This window comes from Herpailurus yagouaroundi, unplaced genomic scaffold (genome assembly GCF_014898765.1).
Source record: "Herpailurus yagouaroundi ecotype Mexico unplaced genomic scaffold, PumYag 189, whole genome shotgun sequence".
Lineage (NCBI taxonomy): Eukaryota > Metazoa > Chordata > Mammalia > Carnivora > Felidae > Herpailurus > Herpailurus yagouaroundi.
In genome coordinates this window covers 10,468,066-10,493,997 of record NW_024412420.1, presented here as the reverse complement: position 1 = coordinate 10,493,997, position 25,932 = coordinate 10,468,066, and the positions used below count along the sequence as shown (strand labels likewise).

The 25,932-nt window shown below is 49.7% G+C and overlaps 1 protein-coding gene across 7 annotated transcripts in view; it reads left to right on the top strand.

Moving 5' to 3' along the window:
- The first annotated feature begins 15,430 nt into the window (after positions 1-15,430).
- Positions 15,431-25,932, top strand: part of MYCBPAP (MYCBP associated protein) — a 20,369-nt gene continuing 9,867 nt past the window's right edge. For 3 of the 7 annotated variants that reach the window (XM_040497176.1, XM_040497174.1, XM_040497178.1), the window contains exons 1-6: positions 15,624-15,781; positions 21,517-21,644; positions 22,624-22,783; positions 22,935-23,038; positions 24,762-24,951; positions 25,203-25,318. In XM_040497176.1, the coding sequence (XP_040353110.1) occupies positions 15,706-15,781; positions 21,517-21,644; positions 22,624-22,783; positions 22,935-23,038; positions 24,762-24,951; positions 25,203-25,318 (774 nt within the window). In that variant the 5' untranslated portion in view covers positions 15,624-15,705. Of the gene's footprint in view, positions 15,547-15,622; positions 15,782-15,868; positions 15,890-21,516; positions 21,645-22,623; positions 22,784-22,934; positions 23,039-24,761; positions 24,952-25,202; positions 25,319-25,932 lie in introns of those variants that run through there. The other 4 variants (XM_040497179.1, XM_040497172.1, XM_040497175.1 and 1 more) reach the window with 3 other exon arrangements.

Here is a 25,932-nt window from a genome sequence, read left to right as displayed (position 1 = left end):
ATATATATATATATATATATATATACCACATCTTCTTTATCCATTCATCCATCGATGGCCATTTGGGCTCTTTCCATACTTTGGCTATTGTTGATAGTGCTGCTATAAACATGGGGGTGCATGTGCCCCTTCGAAACAGCACACCTGTATCCTTTGGATAAATACCTAGTAGTGCAACTACTGGGTTGTAGGGTAGTTCTATTTTTAGTTTTTTGAGGAACCTCCATACTGTTTTCCAGAGTGGCTGCACCAGCTTGCATTGCCACCAACAATGGTGGCATCTCCACATCCTCGCCAACATCTGTTGTTGCCTGAGTTGTTCATGTGAGCCATTCTGACAGGTGTGAGGTGGTATCTCATTGTGGTTTTGATTTATATTTCCCTGATGATGAGTGATGTTGAGTATCTTTTCATGTGTCAGTTAGCCCTCTGGATATCTTCTTTTTTTTATTTTATTTATTTATTTATTTATTTTTTAATTTTTTTTTTCCAACGTTTATTTATTTTTTGGGACAGAGAGAGACAGAGCATGAACGGGGGAGGGGCAGAGAGAGAGAGGGAGACACAGAATCGGAAACAGGCTCCAGGCTCTGAGCCATCAGCCCAGAGCCCGACGCGGGGCTCGAACTCACGGACCGCGAGATCGTGACCTGGCTGAAGTCAGACGCTTAACCGACTGCGCCACCCAGGCGCCCCCTGGATATCTTCTTTGGAGAAGTGTCTATTCATGCCTTTTGCCCATTTCTCCACTGGATTATTTGTTTTTGGGTGTTGAGTTTGATAAGTTCTTTATAGATTTCGGATACTGACCCTTTATCTGATATGTCATTTGCAAATATCCTCTCCTATTCTGTCGGTTGCCTTCTAGTTTTGCTGATTATTTCCTTCGCTGTGCAGAAGCTTTTTATTTTGATGAGGTCCCAGTAGTTCATTTTTGCTTTTGTTTCCCTTGCCTCCAGAGACGTGTTGAGTAAGAAGTTGCTGTGGGCAAGATCAAAGAGGTTTTTGCCTGCTTTCTCCTCGAGGATTTTGATGGCTTCCTGTCTTACATTGAGGTCTTTCATCCATTTTGAGTTTGTTTTTGTGTATGGTGTAAGAAAGTGGTCCAGGTTCATTCTTCTGCATGTCGCTGTCCAGTTTTCCCAGCACCACTTGCTGTCTTTATTCCATTGGATATTCTTTCCTGCTTTGTCAAAGATTAGTTGGCCATACGTTTGTGGATCCATTTCTGGGTGCTCTATTCTGTTCCATTGATCTGAGTGGCTGTTCTTGTGCCGGTACCATACTGTTTTGATGATTACAGCTTTGTAATACGGCTTGAAGTCTGGGATTGTGATGCCTCCTGCTTTGGTTTTCTTTTTCAAGATTGCTTTGGCTCTTCGGGGTCTTTTCTGGTTGCGTGCAAATTTTAGGATTATCTGTTCCAGCTCTGTGAAGAATGCTGGTGTTATTTTGATAGTAAATGTGTATTGTTGAAGCCACCCCATCTATGGCATTTTTGTTATAACAGCCCAAGGGACTAAGACAAGGGTGAGCTAACGTGTGTGGTAGATGTACTACTGTTGAAAATGTTTACTACCCCTCCTTGATTACCCCTCCCTGAGGACCCATGGGAGATCATATGCCTGCCCTGTTGGACCTGGGAAGGGCCATGACACTTGCCTAGTGCCGTCTGTAAGAGCCATGTCTTACATGGGTGGGCCACCGTCTCCTTCCTCTGCCACAGAGACCTGCAGTGTTCGGGAAGAGAATGTCACCCTGGGCCCCGCAGTGAAGATGGGGGGCAGAGGAGTAGCCAAGCACAACAGACATGGGCCGAGTGAGAAATTATCTTTGCTGTTGGAAACTGATAGGTTTTGGGGCTGTTTGTTACTACAGCATAGTTGAGACTACACTGGCCCCTGCAATTTATAATCCCACCATTCAGATTAATCACCGTGAGAAATTCTTACATGAAAATGAACACTTTTACATACACGATCTTTTAAAAAATTTTTTTTTAATGTTTATTTTTTGTGAGAGAGAGAGGGAGACAGAGCATGAGCGGGGGAAGGACAAAAAGAGATGGAGACACAGAATCCGAAGCAGCCTCCAGGCTCTGAGCTGTCAGCACAGAGCCCGATGTGGGACTGGAACTCACAAGCCATGAGATCATGACCTAAGCCAAAGTCAGACATTTAACCGACTCAGCCACCCAGGCGGCCCCACAATTTTTTTTTTTAATGAATAGATTTTTTTTTTAAGTTTATTTATATATTTTGAGAGAATGTGAGCAGGGGAGAGAGAGAATCCTGAGCAGGCTCCAAGCAGTCGGCGCAAAGCCCCATGTAGGGCTCGAACTCATGAACTGTGAGATCATGGCCAGATCGGAGACCAAGAGTCAGACGCGTAAGCGGCTGAGCCACCCAGGTGCCCCTGCATACCTAATCTTACAAAAATGGGATAATGTATGTCTTGCTGTGCGGCCTTCTACCTAATATGTGGTGAGCATCTTACCATGTCAGATTTGTTATGTAGGGGCGCCTGGGTGGCTCAGTCAGTTAACTTGACTCTTGATTTTGGTTCAGGTCACGATCTCACAGTTCATGGGTTCAAGCCCTGCCTTGTGTCTGGCTGTGTGCTGACAGCATGGAGCCTGCTTGGGACTCTCTCTCCCTTTCTCTCTGCCCCTCTCCTGTGCTCTCTCTCTCTCTCTCTCTCACACAACATAAATAAACATCTAAAAAAGTTGTTATTTCTACCCTAGTGTAGCTGCATAATGTACCACTGCACCGTTATGCCGAAATTTGGTTTACCAATTCTTTTCCGATGAAACTGTGTGTGATGAACATCCTACGTAAATATTTTTATGCACCGACTTAATCATTTCCTTAGGTTGAGGATAAGTCCTAAGAAGCGGGGTTGCCGATTCTGAGGACACGCACATTCTTTGGCTACACGATGCCAAACCACCCTCCAAGAAACCTGCCCAGTTCACCCTCCCAAGCTAGCGCTCGCTTCTCTATAATCTCGTCAATGGCAAGCCTGACGGACTTTTACAAATGACCCCAATCTGAAGAGCACTCAACCCTAGCTTTATTACCAGCCTTCTTAACCTGGGCAACTCTGCTGTCCGTCTGATCGCTCTCAAGTCAGGGAACAAAGTGGGTGCAACCTCGGAAGCCACCCAGGTAAAAGGCCACGCTGGAAATGTTGCCCTGTATTTTAGATCGACTCTGCATTTCACTTCTCCGGAGCCCCTCCCTCTTATCTACCTCTCCCTGCTTCCCCTTCTGTTCCCCAAGGGGATTTCAAAGCCATTTTTGAAAATGTTATTTAGTTAACATATAGTGCAATATTGGTTTCAGGAATAGACTTCAGTGATTCCTCGCTTACATACGACACCCAGGGCTCATCACAAGTGCCCTCCTTAATACCCATCACCCATCTAGCCCCTCTCCACTTATATTTATTTTTATTTTTAGAAAAAGAGAACGTGAACAGGTGCACACAGGAGGAGTGGGAGGGACAGAAGCAGAGAGAGAGAGAGAAAATGTTAAGCAGGCTCCACGCTCACCACAGAGCCCAATTCGGGGCTCGATCCCACAACCCTGAGATCATGACCTGAACCAAAGTCAGGAGTTGGATGCTTAACTGACTGCGCCACCCAGGCACCCCGATCTCCATTGAAAAATTATTTCACAGGAGCGCGGTTAAGCATCCAACTCTTGATCTCGGCGCCGGTCTTGATCTCAGAGTCATGAGTTTAAGCTCCGTGTCGGGCTCCCCACTTAAAAAAAAAAAAAAAGGATAAAAAAAATTACACAAACAACACTATAGAAACATTAGAATTCTAAATGAAAAAGAAAAAAAAAATCTCTGACAATCAATGGCCCCAACAAATTCAGTGGTTTTTACTTGCCTGTGTTCCTTGAAGTCCTCATCCAAATGCATGCAGGATTATTTTTTTTGCCCGTGCTCACAGATCTCATTCTGCATCTACCCGTTCTGCCTCTCATTCGGTCATCAGCATTTTCCATGTTGCTACACGGTTATCATCTTTCTCATTTTAATTGTTGCACAGTGTTCCAATGGGTGAATAATTTAATAATTATTACCCTAATGCAAGCCACTTAAGTGGTTACTCGTTTTCCTCGACTATAAATAATGCCACAGTGCATGCTTTTATGGATATAGCTTCTTCTTTCGTTTGAATTATTTCCTCGGGTCAGTTCCCAAGAGTGACATAGCTGGGTCAAAGGGTAGGAATGCTCTAATGATTCTTGGTGTGAATCGTTATATTGTTTTCTGAAGGGTTTTTCTTTTTTCTTTTTTCTTTTTTTTCTTTTTTCACTTTCCTGCTCAAGGAATCATAATGCTTTTTTTTTTTTCGACCGTATAGAAGAAAGCAAAAATTCTACTACCCTAAAGTTACCACTACTAACATTTGGACAACCGTCCCTCCAGACATGTCTTGATGCATACATATACAGCTAGATGTAGAAATAAAAATAATTTTTCACCCAAGGGATCACACTCGTGTGCCAGTTTTGCAAGCTGTTTTCTTACTCAACAATATGTTCTGGGCTTTTCTCCTTGGTTTTGCCACCATCAGTGCCTGTGTGGTAGCATTATGTCGTACAGTCATAGCTGTAAGCCAGGCATGATGCCAAGAATTTTATCTGCATTAGTGCATTTAAGCTCCACAACAACCCAATGAGATAAGTTTTATAGATGAGGGAACAGACTCAGAGAGTTAACCGAGTGCCCAAGGTCACATAGGTAGGAAGTGGTGGGGCTGGCATTCGATTTGCGTTCTCTGGGACTCTGAAACAGACGTGTATACAACGAAGACATGAATATATTCTTATTGTAAAAAGTAATAACAATCAGCACCGGCAATGCCATAGCATAGAAGGTAAAGTGTGAAAGTCCCCTTTATACTTCCAGAGGTTTGAGGTGATTATCAGTTAAGTTTGGGTTCAAGTGCATGGGACAGAAGACCAAAGTAACTGTAAGCTAGGGGGGTGACCTTAATATAGCCGCTCACTCTGTGAGTCTCCATTTCCTCAGCTCTGAAGGCAGGGACTGTGCCTTTTTCAAGGTTATTATAAGGTTGGCAAGGATGGATGGATGGATGGGTGGGTGGGTGGATGGATGGATGGGTGGATGGATGGGTGGGTGGATGGGTGAATGGATGGATGGGTGGGTAGGTGGATGGATGGGTGAATGGATGGATGGGTGGGTGGGTGGATGGATGGGTGAGTGGATGGATGGGTGGGTGGGTGGATGGATGGGTGGGTGGATGGATGGATGGGTGGGTGGATGGATGGATGGGTGGGTGGATGGATGGATGGGTGGGTGGGTGGATGGATGGATAGTTGGTTGGATGAGAAGAGCCTAGTGCAATTCCTGGCACAAAATGCACATTTGAAAACTGCAGTAGTTATTACTATTAGTGTTTTCATTGTCATGTACAGTGCCCTGGGCATGCCAGCCCTAAAGAAGGCAGGTCCTGAACAGGAATTCCTGGTGACTGACGAAGACACCTGTCATTTCTTTGTGATGCCCAAACTTGTCAGTAGGTAGCCTTGGAAGATTTTTCCTGCCATCCCAATGAAGAATTTGCCACCTCCCAGGTGGCTGGGAGGGTGTGGGCCACAGGGCAGAGTGATAGCCCCCAGGCGGCATCACCCACAGTGGAAAGAAGGGCCCCTCGCTCGGTGACTTTTTATACCAGTGTTCCTTGCTCTCTCTCTTTCCTAGCAGGTCAGACAGGAATGGCCCCACTCTTCAGGTGGCTGACCTATGTGGGCAGGGAGTGCCCCCACCTGCCTTCCAGACCCCTGAGGCACACTCCCAGAGCGAGCCTTTGCTTTGTGCCCGGCTCCTGATTAGGTCTCTCATGGTGCCCACTGCCTCTCATTCCCTAGATCTTGGGCCTTCTTACCTCCGTTCCTGCTGTTCCTGACTTAGCCTGGGCTTCCACTGCCCTTGAACCTGACCGATTTACCTCACTCTCCTTGATGACCTTTCTTATTGTGATTAAGACTCCAATGAAGGGTGCCTGGGTGGCTCAGTTGGTTAAGCATCCGACTTCAGCTCAGGTCATGATTCTTGTAGTCCATGGGTTCGGGCCCCACATCCAGCTCTGTGCTGACAGCTCAGAGCCTGGAGCCTGCTTGGGATTCTGTGTCCCCCTGTCTCTCTGCCCCTCCCCCGCTCGTGTTTTGACTCTTCTCTCTCTCTCAAAAATAAATAAATGTTAAAAATAATAATAATAATAAAAAGACCCCAATGAGAGACTATATGCCTTTCTGAGGGCCTTGGTGACACCAGTGGGGGACAGGATGGGCAGGGTCTCAGCTTTACATCATGGAGGAAACAAATGCCCCCTCCTCCCAATCCCCACCCAGCACTGACCCTTCAGGGTAATTCATGGGCAATACAAATGAGCTCTGTGAACTGTCCAGCAGGCAATCCTAGTCTTGAACAAGATCTGAAGGTCTAGGGACAATTTTTTTTAATTTTTTAATATTTTATTTGAGAGAGAGAGAGAGAGAGAGAGAGAGAGAGAGAATCCCAAGCAGGATCCACACTCAGCATGGAGCCCAACACGAGGCTCAATCCCATGACCCTGGGATTGTGACCTGAGCTGAAATCAAGAGTGGGACGCTCAACCCACTGACCCACCGAGGCACTCTGGTCCGGGGACAATTTAAGGATCCTATTCAGGCACTCCAGCTTGAGCACAGGGTGAACAGGGGCCCTTCTGGGGCCCTGGTGTGTGAACAGTTCGGATCCCAGCTCTGTCACCTGTTTGCTGCTTAATCTCAGGCAAGCGACTTCACCTTTCTGTGCCTCAGTTTCTTCATCTGTAAAACAGGAATGCTAATAAGATTCTCCACCTCATTTGATTATCGTAAGCATTAAAAAAGTTAGCATACATAGGGGCACCTGGGTGGCTCAGTTGGTCGAGCGTCTGACTTTGGCTCAGGTCATGATCTCACCGTTCGTGAGCTTCAGCCCCATATCTGGTTCTGTGCTGATGTCGTGGAGCCTGTTTGGGATTCTCTCTCTCTCTCTCTCTCTCTCTCTCTCTCTGTCTCTCTGCCCTTCCCCCACTCACCCCATCTCGTCTCCCTCTCAAAAATAAACTTAAAAAAAAATGGGCAAAGGATGTGAATAGACATTTCTCCAAAGAAGACAGATAACACATGAAAACCTGCTTGACATCATTACAGCCATTAAGGAAATGCACATCAAAACCACAGTGAGAGGTTACCTCACACCCGCGAGGACGGTTATAATTATTTCTGGAAAGGAAAATAAGACGTGTCGGTATGTTTGTGGAGAAATTGGAACCCTCATACCCCGCTGGTGTTGGTGGGAATGTAACACGGTGTAGTTGCGTGGAAAAGAAAGGGTTTTTGCCTCAAAAAGTTAAATATAGAGTTACCACATGACCCAGGAGTGGAATGACTGGGTATGCATCTAAGGTGCTGAAAACAGAGGGTCACACAAAAACTCATACACAAATGTTCATAGCAGCATTAATCACAATAGCCACAAAGTGGAAACAACCCAAGTGCCCATCAACTGATGAATGGAGAAATACAATGTGGTATACTCATACAACGAAATATTATTCGTTGGGGGCGCCTGGGTGGCTCAGTCGGGTAAGTGTCCGACTTCGGCTCAGGTCGTGATCTCACGGCTTGTGAGTTTGAGTCCCACGTCGGGCACTGTGGGACAGACTCCTCTGTCTCTCTCTCTCTGTCTCTCAAAAATAAATATTAACAAAATTAAAAAAAAAAAAAAAAAAAGAAAGGAAGTGATGCACCAATACAAGCTACACGGATAAATCTTGACAACATCATGCTAAGTGAAAGAAACCAGACACGAAAGGTCCATACTGTATGATTTCATACACATGAAATGTCCAGAAGAGGCACATCTGTAGAGACAGAAGGTAGATTAGTGTTTGCCAGGGAACCGGTAGGGGGCGGGGAGGGGGGGGTGTGTGGATCAAAGAGTGACTGCTAATGGACACAAGGTTTCTTTCCAGGGTGATCTGGAACCAGATAGTGGTGATGGTTGCACAACTTTGTGAATATAGCAAAAACCACTGAATTGACACACTTTAAATAGTGAATTTTTTTTTAAGCTTTTATTTTTCTTTACGTAATCTCTATGCCCAACACAGGACCCAAACTCACAGCCCAAGATCATGAGTCACAGGCTCCACCTACTGAGCCAGCAAGGTGCCCCTAAGTGGCGAACTCTGTGTTCTATGAGATGTCATGTGAATTTCCTCTTGGTTTTTTTTTTTTTTTTAATTTTTTTTTAAGGTTTGTGTTCTATGAGATGTCATGTGAATTTCCTCTTGGTTTATTTTTTTTTAATTTTTTTTAACGTTTATTTATTTTTGGGATAGAGAGAGACAGAGCATGAACGGGGGAGGGGCAGAGAGAGAGGGAGACGCAGAATCGGAAGCAGGCTCCAGGCTCCGAGCCATCAGCCCAGAGCCTGACGCGGGGCTCGAACTCACGGACCGCGAGATCGTGACCTGAGCCGAAGTTGGACGCTTAACCGACTGAGCCACTCAGGCTCCCCTAATAGAGCATGTGACTCTTGATCTCAGAGTCATGAGTTTGAGCCTCACTCTGGGTGTGGAGATTACTTTAAACAAAAGAAAAAGAAAAGAAAATTTGATTTTCATGATCATTTTAGATATTTTTAAGATATGAAATGGGTTTCCAAAGCTCAAGTTGCATTTGTCTTTGAAGCCTCCCCTGAGTTGTGAGTTCAGGGCTGCTGTGTGGCTCAGCCAATCTGCTCAAAGCCAGGCCCTTCACTCTGTTGCTTACAAGCTATGTGACCTGGGACAAGACTGGAGTTGCCAGATCTGGTAAATAAAACTATAGACACCCAGTTACGTTTGAATTTCAGATAAAACAATGAATACATTTTTAGTATATGTCCTAAATATTGCATGGGGCATACTGAAAAAAAAAATTATTTGTTTTATCTGAAAAAAAACTTTAAAAAAAAGTTTAATGTTTATTTATTCTTGAGAGAGAGGGAGACTGAGCATGACTGAGGGAGGGTCAGAGAGAGGGGGACACAGAATCCAAAGCAGGCTCCAGGCTCTGAGCTGTCAGCACAGAGCTCAATGCAGGGCTCAAACTCATGAACTGTGAGATCATGACCTGAGCTGAAGTCGGATGCTTAACCAACTGAGCCACCCAGGCGCCCCTGTTTTATTTTATTTTTATTTTTTTTAATGTTTATTTTTGAGAGAGAGAGAAAGAGAGAGACAGAGTGTGAGTGGGGGAGGGACAGAGAGAGAGGGAGACACAGAATTCGAAGCCGGCTCCAGGGGCTGAGCAGGGCTTAAACCTGTGAACCATGAGATCATGACACTTAACTGACTGAGCCTGTTTTATCTGAAATTCTAATTTAACTGGGCATTCTGTATTTTATCTGGCAACCTTGAACACGACCCTTTAATATCTGAGAAAGGAAAGAGTTTTTGAATGGAATCCTATTAATTCTTACAACTCCCTATTTCTGCCATAGAACAGACTGGCTCAGAGAGGTTAAGTGACCTAGCTCAAGGTCACCAGCTAGAAAATTATTGTGCTGGGATTTGAACTCGGATGTGTGGGAATTTGGATGATCTGCTAAAATGGAACTCAAGACCAATAAACAGTGATCTACTTACTGGGAACATGGGAGTCATGACTTAACTTGGTAATGACAGCACTTAGCATTGACCAAGGAGGAATATTGAAAAAGTGTGTTAGGGAACCAAATTTGAAGCAGTGTCTGTATGGCCCTGTCTATATTAATTTCCTACTGCTGCCGTAACACACTGCCATGAACTTAGTGGCTTAAAACAACACACATCTACTATCTTACAATTCTGGAGGTCACAAGACAGAAATGGCTAAAATCCAGGTGTCGGTCAAGCTGTGTTTCTCCTGGGGCTCTAGGAAAGAAGGTGCTCCTTGCCTTTTCTGGCGACTAAAGGCTGTCGCATCGCGCCAACACTTCCTCCGCCATCCCATCTCCTTTTCTGACCCTGACCCCCCTGCCTCTCTCTTATAAGGGCCCTGGGATTACACTGGGCCCATGGGATAGTTCCGGATAATATCCCCTTCTCAGAAGCCTTATCTGCAGAAGTCCTTTTTGCTGTGTTAAGGTAACAAATTCACAGCTTCTGGCGCTGAGGATGTGGAAATCCTTGGGGAGCCATCACTCTGCCTACCGCACAGTCTAAGACAGAAATTATCTAGTGGACTGGAGTGCTCTGGGCCTTAACTGTAATCCCTTTCATCTGTAGTTTTCAGAGTATTTACACATTGAGTACTTCTGTTTTTCTCCTTGCACTGATCCTGGGAAGTGGATGGAGGAAGGCGGTATGGAGCCCATTCTGCAAGGGGAGGAGAGGAGGGAGACACAGGGCCAGAGTCACCCAGGTAGAAAGAGACTGGGGCTGGGGGGCCGGGGCGCTGGGTGGCTCAGTTGGTTAAGCGTCTTCCAGCTCAGGTTATGATCTCGAGGTTTGTGGGTTCCAGCCCTGCATCAGACTCTGCTGACAGCTCAGAGCCTGGAGCTGCTTCAGATTCTGTATCTCTCTCTCTCTCTCTCTCTCTCTCTCTCTCTCTCTCTCTCTCTCGCTGTCCCCCCTCCCCCTCCCCCGCTTGCACTCAGTCTGTCTGTCTCTCTCTCTCTCTCAAAAATAAATAAACATTGGGGAGCCTGGGTGGCTCAGTCGGTTAAGCGTCCGACTTCGGCTCAGGTCATGATCTCACGGCCCGTGGGTTCGAGCCCCGCGTCGGGCTCTGTGCTGGCAGCTCAGAGCCTGGAGCCTGTTTCAGATTCTGTGTCTCCCTCTTTCTCTGACCCTCCCCTGTTCATGCTCTCTCTCTGTCTCAAAAATAAATAAATGTTAAAAAAAATTTTTTTTAATAAATAAATAAATAAATAAACGTTAAAAAGGAAAAAAAGAAAAGAAAAAGAAAGAGACTCGGGCCCAGGGCCCTTCGCCAGCAACTTCCCTCTCAGTTCCAAGCCGAGAGCCGCTAGAACAATGTTCTCACTGGAGGAGCGGGGTACCCCCACAGTCTAGAGGAAGAAGAGACAGCTCCCCAGGGCCCTGATTCTTCCCTCAGCAAGCAGCCTTCTGACCAGCACAAGGAGGGAGGGAGGGAGCGAGAGAGGGAAGGAACCGGCCGAGAACCTCCTTTTGGAGGAGGTTTCACCTTGGACCCTCGGGGCTTGTCTTTGACTGCAGCCCCAGGCAGATGGTCCCAGCAATTCCCGAACCAGAGGCGAGAGCTCTGGTTCTTAGACGTCTTGCAGCAAACCTCCTGGGAACGCGTCCCTGTGGTTTGCGGGTTTTGCCTTTGAGCACTGCTCCCCGGGAGCCAGGCTCTCTCTCTCCCTGCCCCGGAGATATTGAAAGGCAGCTGCCATGAACCTACTGCTGCTTCTCTAGGCTCCCCCCCCCACACCTACCCATTGTTGATGGCTCACGTGTACCAGACACGCTTCCAGGAACTGGGATACGGCAGGGCGCCGGCGCCCCTGACCCTCACGCTTCAGAGGGGGCCGACAGTAACAGACCGAGGAGGAGGAGGATGTGGAAAGGATTCTGAGGATAGCAAAACAGGGTGAGACGACAGAGGGTGACAGCGACTCTGAGGCCAGTGCTGCCCCCACTCCAAAGAGGAGAGAGATGGCTCAGGAAGGGCAACGTTAAGATGTAACCCCTGCCCCCCCCCCCCCCGCACCGGTTTATTCCAAACCTCCTCTTGCTCCTGACCTCTACTCTGTGTAGGCTCCTAAAAGTCTCCCCTGGCGTCCTTCTGCAGGGGGGAGTAAGGGCAGGTTGAGCCTGGGGGCGGCGCCTGGAGTCTTTGCACCATCCCTGACGCTGAAGTCAGTCCCTCCTGGAAACAGAGTCCAGCTGTGGCCTGACTTTCGGGTCCAGGATAACAGAAGCTTGCCGCTGAGTGCTGGCTGAGCAAGGCTCCAGGGAGGAGGGGGTGGTGGTGTGAGTAGTCAGTTCAGAGGGTGGAGGCCAGATTAGAGGAGAGGGAGCCAGATGTGGAGAGTGGGCCGGGTGTGTGTGCGGAGGGGAGGCGGGAGCAGTGGCCTGAACTGGGAGGAGAGAGCCAGAGGGAGGGGAGGGCGGCCAGCAAGATGTGAGGGGCTGGCGGGGCCCCTGGGTGGCTCAGTCAGTTGAGTACCCGATTCAGCGCAGGGCATGATCTTGCAGTTGGTGGGTTCGAGCCCCGCGTCGGGTTCTGTGCCTGCAGCTCGGAGCCTGGAGCCTGCTTCGGATTCTGTGTCTCCCTCTCTCTCTGCCCCTCCCCCGCTCATGTTCTGTCTCTGTCTCTCAAAAATAAATAAACATTAAAAAAAAAAAAAAAAGATGTGAGGGGCTGGAGAACCAGCTGCCCCAGCCTCAGGCCTTGGGAGAGGGCGGTGCAGCCCGTGGAGGAAACACATTTTCTATTTCGGGAGGCTAGTTAGCCTCTGCAAAGAGTGGCTGAGGACATGCCCGGCACCTGGCTGGGTGGAAACAAACAGAGACATGAGGCAGTAATTGAGGTTGTGCCCTCTGTCAACCCAGCCACCGCCTCCTCCCCGGGGCTCCCGGCTGGCTGTTGCTCAGGGGGGAGGAGACTGTCACAGCTGCAGTAGCTAAATGATGCTATTCTGTCCTCTCCCCCCACCCCCACCCCTCTAGAGCTTTATCCTGTTGGGGCTTCAGCTCCTGCTGTGTCCTCCTGAAGAGGACCTGCCTGTTGCATTCTTACTTTCAGCAGCCTGCCTCAAATGCTACCTCCTCCAGGAAGGCTCCCTTGATATTCACTCTGCCTTCCCGACTTGTGATTAATCACTACCCCCTGAGCACATACATTAGAGTTGGAAATCCACTTTGAGATGACCCAGCTCCGTGTCTAAGGCACACTGACGTCAGCCCGGTTCACCCCAGGGACGCATGAGTGCACTCCAGGGAGTTCCTGGAATTGAATGCAAAATCATGTGCAAAACCAGATGCAGAGATGATGGATAAACAAAAGGTGGTACAACCATACCGGGGAATATTATTTGGCCATAAAAAGGACGGAAGTGCTGATACGTGCTACAACATGGATGAGCCTTGAAAACATTATGCCGAGTGAAAGAAGAGAGACACAAGAGGCTGAATAGTGCGTGATTCCATTTATAGAAAATACCCAGAATATAGAAAATATATAGAAAATATCCAAATCAATAAAGCCAGAAAGGAGATCAGTGGTTGCCTGGGGCTGGGGAGAGAGGGGAATGGGGAGTGACTGCTTACTGGATACAAGGTTTCTTTGGGGATGATTAAAAAGTTCTAGAACCAGAGTGGTGATGGTTGGACAGCATTGTGAGTGTACTAAATGCCACTGAATTGCCATTTGTTAAAATGGTGACTATTATGTTACATGTATTTTACCATAGTAAAAAAAAAAAAAAAAAATCCAAATGCACGTATCAGGGGGGAAACTTCCTAGCTTTGCTTAGGTTCTTCGAAGGTCAAGCAGCTCTGATCTGGTCTGGCACCTTCATGAAGCAGACGGTGATACCGAAGCACAGAGAGCGGATGAGATCTGTCCAAGTTCACTCAAAGGATGGTGGCAGAGCTCAGCCTAACCATATATCTCTCCCCCCCTCCTTCTTCCCTTGTCCTTTAACCTCTGCTGAACCCGAATGGCCCCCAGCCCTCTGTCCATAGCCGAGCCAGGCTATGCACAAGCTGTGTCACGCCCCAAAGTTAAAAGGCCCTCCGGAAGCTGGGCTCCTGGAATGCGTTGCGCGAGTGTTTGTCTTTCACTCTAAGCACCTAGAGGGCAAGAGGGAATGCTTCTTACTGTCCTCTGTATGTCACTGAGCTCCAGGTTTCTTCCCTCAAGAAAGAACTCACTGTTCACCCGCAAGGAGCGCAGTTAGCCGACAGCCTCTAATGAACATTCTTTGCCCCAGACGTCCATGACTTTGGGAGATCTGCCACGCAGTCTGTGGCTCTCCCAGCCCCGTCCTGCTTCCTCGCCCTTCATCTTTCATAAGCCCTCCCCTACCCCCACTCTTCCCCACAATAAACATCTTGCGCTCCTGACCCCATCTCAGTGTCTGCCTCCCGGAGAGCCCAGATGACACAGTGCTCAGCTTGGTTACCCTAAGTGCTCAGTAAATGTTAATGGAGTGAACTGGAAGGAGGCTGGTGCTTGGACCTTCCAGAGCAGAAGAGAGGCTGCCCATGGAGGATGTCTCAGTCAATAAGAGACCATGTAGAAGGGCATGAAGAGGCCGTGCCCCCTGGGAGAGGCTGGGTAACGGGGAACACACAGGGAGCCTGGAGATTGACTGACCAGCCCTACAGGCATCCTCCCTAGTTTCTCCCCTGTCTAGGGCAGACTGCAGCAAATCTCGGAACTAGCCTAGAAGACAGGGCACAAAGACCCCTGAAGTTGGATTCGGGAGAATCAGGTTCAAACGATGCTTCTTGCTAGTCAGGTGACTTTACATTCTTCTCCTCTATAGACCTCAGGTTTTTCATCTGTAAAATGGGTATAGAGTGTATCTCCCCCGTCCAACCCCGGCAGGATTTTGAGAACTGACTGAGAAGGTTCTACAGTTTATGGAGGACACTGTGGTGGGTAGTTTAAGTGCATACTCTCGGCTAATCCTTCAAGTTGCCCTGTGTGGGAGGCAATATGACCTCCACCTTATAAGGGAGAAAATTGTGGCCAGAGACGGCAAGGCACTGGTCCAAGAACACAAAGCTAGCAAGCCGGCGGTCTGGCTCTAAAGCCCTTCCATTCTTCCACACACAGTTTGAATGACTACTTATGTGCTAAACCTGGGCTGGGGTGGGGACCAGTGACAGGCCTTCCATGCTCCTACGGAATTTACATTCTCACAGCGAACTTCCCAACAGGCAACCCCCTAAACAAACAGAATAATTTGCAAATGCGTTCGGGCTCTAGGAAAAAAAGGAACCCGAGTGCAATTGTAACGTTGGGACCGCAGAGGGGCTACTTTAGATTGGGCGGTTAAGGGCAGCATCTCCAAGGACTGAAACCAGCAGTACGAGAAGGGCCCAAGTCGGGGTAAAAGCCTGGATTGTTTGGGAAGCGATGGAGGGCCTGTCGCTAGCGCGGGTGGGGGAGGTCACAGGCGCGCGCGTAGGGGGCAGGCAGGGGCCACCAGGTCCCCGAAACCCACGGGAAGCCACGCAGGGGGGCTTCGGCAGGGCGTGAAAGTAGTCATCTGGAGGCACCGAAGGAAGGCCCTGGAGCCGCGGCAGCCGCAGGCGGGGCGCATCCCTCCCTCTCACCTGCCCCCCCAGCCCCGCCCCCGCAGGCCGCTGACGTCACGGCGCTCGCCGGCGCCCCTGTGACGTCACACCGCGGCCGGCGCAGTTCTCCGGGTCCGCGCGCGGGAGGAGCGGCCCGCGGCGGGCGCGTAGGCGTGGCCAGATGAAAAAAGTGGCTGCCAAGCAGTCTCCGCCCAAGTTGATCGGTGGGTGCGCGCCCCCGCGCGGGGCGCTGGTTGCTATGGACGCGTTGGCGGCCGCTGGCAGGCGGCGCGCTCGCGCGCGGGGTCGCGGGGGGGTGCCGCGTAGCCTCGTTATCCCAGGTCCCCGCGGCGCAGGGCCACGCTCACAGCCCGGGCCACACCATGAAGTCAGTAAAGAAGGAGTCCCGCTTGAGAATACCCGCAAGCAGATTCTTGGAGGCCGCAGAACTCATTAAAGGTTGGCGCTGGCTGCCTTGGGAGCTCAGGAGAACCCGACAGGGGCTGGGGTTCTTGGATGGGATTCACGACACGGGGCCTGGAGGACGGGGGTGACACCAGGATGGAGGTAAAGATCATGGGGGAATGGGGTACGGAACAAGGCGTACCCCATACCTCAGGGATGATGTACAAGGCAGCGACCCCCGAAAGGGAGGAGGCCCAGTGCACAGGGTCTTGGGGATGGGGATTAGGAAGTAGGGGACTGCCAGAGGCCCCAGGGATCAGTTGTTGGGGAGATGGCATTGGGCAGGAAGGCATAGGAGACTTCTACTTCTAGCCAAATCTTAGGGTGGGACTCTGAAGGCAGGAGCCCTCCACTGGATGAGGTGCAGAAGAGTCAGGAAAGAGTTTCAGAAAGGCGGGGAACAGGAGTCCTTGGGAAAAGAAATTCAGGAAAGAATGCAAGAAACATGTTGGGGCCGTGAAACCAACAACTTGGGGGGATTCTTTGGAGGGTGTTCACCTAAGAGGCCTGCTGGAAAAACGCAGGAGAAATGCCTAACCTGGCCGGTTCTGCCTCCCGTGTCTTTCCACCACATATATACCCTTTCTGGCTGGATGACACGTGTCCCATTTGTGTAACCTGGAGACAGTCGCAGGCGTGACTGCTTCCTGGCCTCCTCAGCTACCCTCTGGTTGCAGGTGAGAGAGCCCCAGGGTGTGTGACAGCAGACTGACCCCCTGGACGTGTTCCCATTTGCAACCCACCCCCTCTTCCATCATTTTTTGTTGTTTCCATTTACTGGGGGCCTGCTGTGTGTGGGCACCGTGCTGGACGACAATGGTGTCAGTATTAACTGTGTGATCCCAGCCCACAAGAAACTCAGAATCTAGCGAACTGCCGGAGGAGGAACTAGATAAATATCAATGCTGTGATATAGGGATCCCTAGCAGTTAAGGGGGCTCAGAGCCCCTGACCTAGGTCTTAGATGCTAGCATTTGGGGGGAAGGTTTTCTGAAGCAGGTGACATCTGTGGCTGACACTCCACAGCCCCCCAAAAGGCAGTTTGCTTCTCCAGGTCTAGGGAGCAAGGAACAGCATCCGCTGAAGCATGGAACTGAGAATGTAGATGACATTGGTGGCCAGGGCAGAGGTGGTGAGTGTGGAGGAATGGGAAAGGAGCCAGAGAGGGCTGCACAGGGAGGCAGGGGCCACACCTCGCTAGGTCAGAAAGTCTGGGCATGCTCTTGCAGGCCTTGGGGAGACCCAGAGGCAGCCTCAGGTAGTAGTGACCGTGTGAGAGGAAGGGCAGGTCTGCAGGTCAGCAGGGGCCCCTGGGAGGCCTGCTAAGTAAGTATGGCTGGCTTTAATCCCTCTTCATGGTATAAAAGTCAGATGTAGGCAGGATTGAGATGTTGTTTCATGATATGGTTCTTAACGATGGAGAGAGAGGAGAGCAAAATAACTGGCCCCTTTCCCAAGGGCAGTCAAGGGCTTTCCTAGCTACTGCCTCCTGCTTTCTGCATCTTATCAGATTTGAACTTTCTGCTGTAAACAAATCAAGGAAAGATTTATCACTGCGTATTTATTTTTAAGAAGGGGAAATTTCGTTTGTTAAATAGCCCTCGAGTTGAGAACCATGCACCAGGGCGAGGAGGAAACAAAGCGGAGTGTTTAGTTTAGCATGCAATATTCCTTTTTCCCCTCTAAGTATCTCAGGGGACGTCAGTGTAGTAGGACAATACTTTTGTCCCCCCCCTTTCAGAACAATATAGCTAATCAACACACGTAATCTCATGCTGTGTTTTTCCAAGTTCTCTGAATTATAAGGAAAAAGGCAAGCAAATATTGTGACGAAACCTGTTAAGAGATGTGAGTCCTTTTGGACTCCCAAGTTTCTCCCTGCTCTTGTTAAGAAACCAGGAGCACTCCCAGCAGTACCAGATGCCCCTCCCTGATCAATTAAAGCTCAGGCCTGGTAGGGACAGCCTCTCCCTTGGTTCCTCCAGAGCAACCCCAAAGTCAGAATCTCCCAAGGGCCTTAATCAACACTGAAAAAGAGTAACATTTAGATAAAACAAGAAACCAAAACATCGAGGCCGGGTTTCTTCCCCCTCCATGACTTCCCCCTTTCCCCCACTCCCACCTGACCTGAGCACCTTGCTTCCAGCTGCCCGGCCTGGCTCCGGAAGAGATGTGTCACTTTACTGCCCCGGGCTGGTCTTTGACCCCCTCGCAGCTGCCAAGATCGAGGGAAAATGCTGGTTGTGGGGCTCACCAGAAGCCGCATTCAGCGTGGGTTTCGAGATACACACCGCCCCCCTGCTCTCCGCCCCAGCCACCTGACTTACCCGCACTGGATGTATCACTTTGAAACGCGGCTTTCACCAACTCACCCTCCTGGACCAAACCTGCTTCCTTCCAGCAGGAAGACCAATGCTTCAGCCTTCCTTTGCAAAGCGGTCATGCCCTGGTTTTTCTCTCATCTCCAACATCACCCCCACCTCCCCAACACGCATTCTGTGTCGCCACGCCTCGCGGAAGCCATGTTCCATCTTCGTTCTGTGACTTCACCGGGAACAGCTCTGTTTGCTGCTCTCTCTGGGCAAAGGCTTCCTCTCCTTCAAGGCCTGGACTTAGCCTGGGGAGCTGCCTGTGACCCCCGCAGCTTCTCTTCCGAACCTTTCTTTACAGCCCTAAACTGTATGAGCCACATCCATCCGTTCCTTCTTGGACAAGTAACCAAACGCATCGTCTGTGCCACTAACTTAGGCCCTTATGTTATGCTGGTGTGTGTGTCAGCTCTAGTCTTCGGTTTCTCAAGAGGAGCCGTATCTTAACCTTTTGTACCATCTTCTCTGTAGTTTATAGCGCAAAGAAGTTGCTTGGTCAGTATCTTCTGTGTATATGTCATTTTGATAAATACTTTATTAACTAGAACACGCTACTCACTGACTGTATGCAGTAACAGGGCTTGTATTGAACTGTACCCAAGATAACCTCAGAAAGACCTCAGACCAGAGTTTCACTATTTCAGAAGTCTTCAGCAACGTTGAAGGTTTGTAAATTTACTCTTAGTCAGGGGTGCCCGGGTGGCTCATTTGGTTAAGCGTCCGACTTCGGCTCAGGTCATGATCTCACGGTTCATGAGTTCGAGCCCCGCGTCGGGCTCTGTGCTGGGAGCCTGGAGCCTGCTTAAGATCCTCCTGCTTAGGAGAGGATGTCTCCCTCTCCCTCTCTCTGCTCCTCCCCCACTCATGCTTTGTCTTTCAAAAATAAATAAACATTACAAATTTTTTTAAAAAATTAAAATAAATTTACACATGGTAATTATACACGCCCCAGTAAAAAGCACACATCGGGAGATGTTTAATCCTTTGGGAAGGTGTTAGAGTCAGCCAAGGTGACAGACAGAGGAAGCAAATGTCCTGGAAAATAGAAATAGTTCCAAAATATTTATTTAAAGTCTTTGTTTGTTTGTTTAAGTAACCTCTACACCCAATGTGGGGCTCAAACTCATGGCCCCGAGATCAAGAGTCACTTGTTCCTCCGACTGAGCCAGCCAGGCACCCCAAATTCCAAAATGTTTATAAAGGCAAACCTTCAGCTGTTACCAGTTCTCTCTTGGTCTGCCATCACCTTTGGTGCCTTTGTAAAGAAGGGAGAGAGGAAGTGGAAGTTAAAACCGAAGGCTGCATTTTCATACGTGATGGCGGAGGGGACCAGAACTCAGGGTGGAGCTGTTCAGCCCTGTGTGTGTGTGTGTGTGTGTGTGTGTGTGTGTGTGTGTGTGTACAGCGCCATGTGGTTCAACTGACAGATACACCTGGGTTTCTGCTGAACCGGTTGCTGAGGAGACGGACTGAACGATAGGCTGGATTTAGAGTTCTATTGGAATGATTCTGATTTGGGATTTTTGGCCACTATGTGGGCATTTCCTAAAAACACTTGATTTTGATAATCCGAATACCCGCCTTGATGTTTTAGTGACATTGCCCCTCGAAAATCACTCTGCATAGCAGCGGACAAATCCGGGTTTTGTTTTTAAAGTCCTTAAAGACAGGACTTAGGCTTTCTTATGGTATTTCGCGTGTCAGCCTCGGGCCTTGGGTCGAACCTTTCTAAACCAGGGGGCAGCAGACAGGAGGACCCAAGCCAAAGAAGCAAAATGCATTTGAAACCCGTTAACACCTCTGTGGGAGGAAGGCAGGGAGTGCGTCCTCACTGGAGAAGGATTCGCTCTGTCCCGTGAGATCTCAGGGTCCGGCACCTGAGGGAAATCGGCTCAGATTTCTCCACTTTCCCCAGTCCCATGAGCCACTTTTCCCTTCATTCCTGCAGTAGACTCCTAACTAGTCCTGTCCTCACCCTTACACCCCCTAAGCCCTCCCTTGCTATGTTGTGGCCCACGGGGTAAAGACCGAAGTCCTTTCCACAGCTCACTAAGCTCTTCCTACCAGCCACCCCCACCCCGCCCTGATGAACTCCAGCTATTTAAAAAATGTGCTCTGAGTTCCCCATGCATACACTGTTCTGTTGCCTCTAGGCCTCTTCCCTTTGCAATGCCTGTTCCCCAGTGCCTTTCCCATGTGTAACTTCTGTCATCTTTAGCTCTCAGTTTAAACATCACCTCCCCCCGAAGCCCTCCCCGGCCTCCCTGCACACTGGGCTGGGGTCCCCCTGGATGCTTCCATAGTAACCCCAGTTCAATGACCCTGTTTGACAGCCTTGTCTCCCATGGGCTTGTGCTCTTTGAGGCCCAGGACTCTGCCTTATATCCCCAGAGCCTAGCACAGTGCCTAGCTAGAAGATGCCTGGCTAAAAGTATTTATTAAATGAAAGAATATGAAATATACGCTCAGAGGGGAATGTTCTGTTTCCCCCAGAGCATCTGCATTTTAGACAGTGTCCTAAGAAACCTGATGCTGGGGTACCTGGGTGGCTTAGTCAGTTAAGCGTTCAGCTCAGGTCATGATCTCACAGTTCATGGGATCAAGCCCCGCATCAGGCTCTGCACTGACAGTGTAGAGCCTGCTTGGGATTCTCTCCCTGTCTCTCTGCCCCTACCCCGCTCGCACACGAGCACTGTTTCTCTCTCTCTCTAAATATAAAATAAATAACGTTTAAAAAAAAAAAAAAAAGAAGGAAACCTGACGCCTTCCCCTAGAACAATGCATCAATGCCAGCAATGGGGGGACGCTGAGAAAGCATCTAGTCCACTTGTACCAAACTTCCGTGCATCGGAACCACCTAGGGAGTTTTTAAAAAAATAACGGTTTCCCTTAGCACCGGCTCCATGCAGCAGCCAGGAAGCTGTGTTTGTAAATCTCTCCAGAAGATCCTCGGGCAGGCATCTGACTAATGTTCAGGAACCACTGATTTAGTCCAGCTTTCTCTTTTTACAAAAAGGAAGGAGACCAGGAGAGGGCAAGCGATGTACGTACCCAAGGTTTTACAGCTTATAAGTAGCACAGCCCGGAATGGGATATCTTCTGGTCTCAACTTCAGAAGTCTCAGTCTCACTGTAACAGGCCGGGGGGGAACGGGTAGGGGGACCTTCAGGAGAGAACTCGAGCCACCTTGGCAGCCTCTGCTGTCTGTGCAGGTGTTGAGCTCTGCCTCTCGCCATGAAATCTGATATATGTAGAGAGATACTATATATTAGAATATGTTACATAGCTATATTATAATCTATGTTATATATTAGAAATATATGTCTATTTCAGCACTCGTACTTTTCTGCTTCTCTTCAGAAAGGAAGCGGGCAAAGGTACCTGAGCAGCTCACACCCCCCGTTCAGGAAGAACCTGAGCCTGTTAGCAGTGTCCTACAAGGGGGTGACATCCTGGCCTTAGCCATTAAAAAGGAAGACTTGAAGAAGGTAAGGATAAAATCCAGGGATCTCCTCACTGCAGGGGGAGCGTCTCATTCCATGGAGGAATTGAGCACAAATTCTTTTCACTTTTGCATCTAATTTTTTTCAATATTTATTTTCGAGAGAGAGAGAGAAAGCGCACAAGCAGGGGACGGGCAGAGAGAGAGGGAGGCACAGAATCTGAAGCAGGCTCCAGGCTCTGAGCTGTCAGCACAGAACCCGAAGCGGGGCTCGAACCCACGAACTGTGAGGTCGTGACCTGAGACGAAGTCAGACGCTTAACCAACTGAGCCATCCAGGCACCCCTCTAAATTTTTTTTAAGTTTATTTATTTATTTTGGGAGAGAGTGCACGCACACAAGCAGGGGAGGAACAGAGAGAGAGAGAGTATCCCAAGCAGACTCCACACTGTCAGTGTGGAACCCAACTTGGGGCTCGAACTCACGAACCGTGAGATCACGACCTGAGCCGAAATCCAGAGTCTGACACTTAACCGATTCAGCCACCCAGGTGCCCTCACCTTTGCATCTAAAGGAATTTACTATGTTGTTTGTTTTAACGTTTCTGAGATTTACATAGAACCCCCGGGAAATGAGATGTTGAGGTGTCTTGCTTCCCATGGAGGCAAGTGTCTATAATCCCCATTTCACAGAAGGGAAAAGCGAGTTTGAGAAACATGTTACAGAGGCAGATAAAGCTGCTAAACCCTAACCCCACGCTTTACCTGAAAGAGTCAACCACCTCTCACCTGAACTGTCTGGAGGCATTAGATGTTATTTTTTTTTTTTCCCCTCCAGGACATTGCTAAGTCGTAAGTCTGTTGCACAGGCATTTCCTCGACAGAACATATGGACAGAACCGGAGAAACAGATTTGTCAGCCTTCAGGAATCCCACCAAGAATTAGGACAGAGGAGATGGGTGGTGTTATTTCCTCCTCCTGATCTCAAGTGGGATTCTCCTCTTTTGTTTTTTGTTTTTTTTTAGCAACACATTCCTCGCTTTATTGAGACACAAGATAGACCTGTCGTCACCCAGAAATTTATCATCCGTAAACTCAAACCCAAGGATCATAAGAGGAAGGTCTGCCACTTAGTAGCATATCCTGCTACTCCAGATGCAGCCACGAAGCCCCTGGACTACTCTGGTATGCCCAGCCTTGGCCTTGGCCTTGGCCTCACTGGTCTCTGAATTCGTGGAGCGGCCTTGAGAGAAAGCCGAGTCGCCATCAGAAAGCAACCCCTCGAATCTGGAATCGTTTACAGGAGCTACTCTGTCCCCTCCCCTTTCCCCCCCAGGTCCGGGTGACAGCTTCCATGGCTGTGACCAGATTCTGCCTCACCACATCTTGGGGAGTCTCCAGGACTTTAAGAGAATTGCAGTTGCTCGAGGAAACATCCAGGTTTGTTTGTACAGAGCCGCCGGGATGAGAGAAGTCGCTGAAGTCATCTCGGTCTTAACCACCTGGCACAGTCAAGCAGGACTGGGGTCCCAGAGAGGCAGTTCAGTCTTGGGGCCGCGGGGAATCTGAAGTGATAGTGACCCTCCCCCTGGCAACCGTGAAACCACCTGAAGCTAGTTCAGCTGAAGCCAGGAATTCACTGTAAGGATACAGAGGTGCCTCCAGGAACCCCAAAGCCAGTGTGTCCAGCCTCAGTTAGCCTGAACCCCGAGAGGCATCCGGGCTCAGGGCTCACACTCCTTCGCTTCCCTCCACTCCTGTGCGCCAGCTTCGTTTTCCCTTCTCCAAGGTCTGGCCTGCTCTCCTCTCCGGTCCACAGGGTGGAGGAAGGTGGCTTCCCACAGCTCCCAGGGCCACATGAAGAGGGCCACATGTCTGTCTGACTTTCCCGTCGTGAGGTGCTTTATTCTCTCTCTGTGCCTTTGCTTCCCCGGTTCCAGGCAAAACATCTCCGATTGGTCTGGTGCTAAGGGGCCTGGGGTCATATCAAAATGTCTCTTGTCACCGTGCAGGCGCTGGTGCCAATCAGCATCAGTTGTGAGGACAGATACACTGAGAGTTGTCGGCCACAGGCTTAGAGCAAAGGTTCCCCTCTGGAAGAGAGGGAACTGACAGGGGCTTCCAAGACCCCCTGGTTCTGTCACTCACTACCTTGGGGTCCAGGAGAGGAGGGACTCTGAGCAGCGTTGGGGGGACTGCAGGGGGTTAGGCCTAAAGAAGTCTCTGCTCAGCCCCGGTTCAGCTCCTCCTCGCCAGGGTCCACATGCTCACCGTGTACTCTTTTTTTTTTTTTAATTTTTTTTTAACGTTTATTTATTTTTGAGACAGAGAGAGACAGAGCATGAACGGGGGAGGGTCAGAGAGAGAGGGAGACACAGAATCGGAAACAGGCTCCAGGCTCTGAGCTGTCAGCACAGAGCCCGACGCGGGGCTTGAACTCACGGACTGCAAGATCATGACCTGAGCCGAAGTCGGCTGCTTAACCGACTGAGCCACCCAGGCGCCCCTCACCGTGTACTTTTTATTTACTTGTTTGTTCGTTGGTTTGTTTAGAGGAGGAGGGCGAAAGGGCAGAGAGAGAGGGAGAATCTTTTTTTTTTTTTCTCCAAAATTTTATTTAAATTCTAGTTAGTTAACATACAGTACAATACTGGTTTCAGGAGTAGAATTCAATGGTTCATCACTTACATGCAACTCCCAATTCTCATCACAACAGGGGCCCTCCTTCGTACCCATTCCCCATCTAGCCCATCCCCCACCCACCTCCCTCCATGGACCCTCAGTTTGTTCTCTGTCTGGAAGAGTCTCTCATGGTTTGTTTCCCTCTCTTTTTTTTTTCTCCCCCCTCCTATATGTTCATCTGTTCTGCTTCCCGAGCTGCACATATGAGTGAAATCCCGTGGTATTTGTCTTTCTCCGACTGACCCATTTCTCCCAGCATAACACACTCTAGCTCCATCCACGTCGCTGCAAATGGCAAGAGAGAGAGAGAGAGAGAGAGAGAGAGAGAGAGAGAGAGAGTCTTAAGCAGGCTCCACACCCAGCGCGAGCCCGACTCGGGGCTCGATCTCACAACCGTGAGGTTACGTCCTGAGCTGAAATCAAAGAGTTGGACGCTTGACCGACCGAGCCACCCAAGTGCCCCTCTCGGTGTACTTTTTAGCTGGCTGAGCTCATACACACCCCGCCCTGTCTGGTGACCCTCATCTCAGCTAAAGAGGAGCCAAAGCAGAAAGCCCCAAAAGAAGGGAAGGAGAAGGCGCATCCCTGGGCCCCGCCTCCTCAGCACAACTTTCTCAAAAACTGGCGGCGCAACCTAGCCTTGCGGAAGCAGCAGCAGGAAGCCCTGAGTGGTGAGCAAAGCGGACACGGCTCCCGCCGGGCCTCATCAACCACCGAGGCTCCAGTGCTGGGTTTTTCTGTCGCTCCACCTGCCGGAGCCTGGGTTCAGGCTGGTCGCGTTTGTGCCATCCACTCCCCAGTGTTTATTGCTGTTAGCGGGTCCTGAGATCAGCCCGGCGGTGGGACTGACCCGTGAGCAGTGCTAGGGCCCCTGTTCGTCCTGACTCGATGGCGGGCTGCATTCTTGGCTCGCTCCCTCTAGAACGCCTCAAGAAGCCGGTGGGCGAGCTGCTTATGCACACTGGGGAGGCCTACAGGCAGATCCAGGAGGAGCGGGAGCTCATTGACCGAGCGCTTCCGACACAGCATGATGGGAAGGTGAGTCGCCAAGTGCTCTGGGCCGAGGGGGCCCGGACCCGGGGATGGCTGCCTCAGGTTGCACAGTTGGGGGCAAAAAAAAAAAAAAAAAAAAAAAAAAAAATCTGCTCCTTCGAAAGGCATTGTTAAGCCCTCCAGGCCTTTGCTAAATCCTATTATGGGTCCTGTTATCGGGCACTGGGGGCCTGGCGAGCTAAGTTACTCAGCCTGTGGTGCTCAGCGGTAGCCAGCCTGAGGAGAAAGATATGACAGGTACTGAGTTACTAGGACAGTCTCCGTGTCGTCTCCTAAAAGCTGAGGCTCCGGCTTTCAGATGACCCAGGGCACCACACTATGTTCTGGTTTGTCAGTGCGGTGGCCGGTCTTGGCCCACACTATCCGTGTGGGGCTGAAGCAGGGCATCCTAAGAACAAAACGGGTGCGGGGGCGCCTGGGTGGCGCAGTCGGTTAAGCGTCCGACTTCAGCCAGGTCACGATCTCGCGGTCCGTGAGTTCGAGCCCCGCGTCGGGCTCTGGGCTGATGGCTCAGAGCCTGGAGCCTGTTTCCGATTCTGTGTCTCCCTCTCTCTCTGCCCCTCCCCCGTTCATGCTCTGTCTCTCTCTGTCCCAAAAAT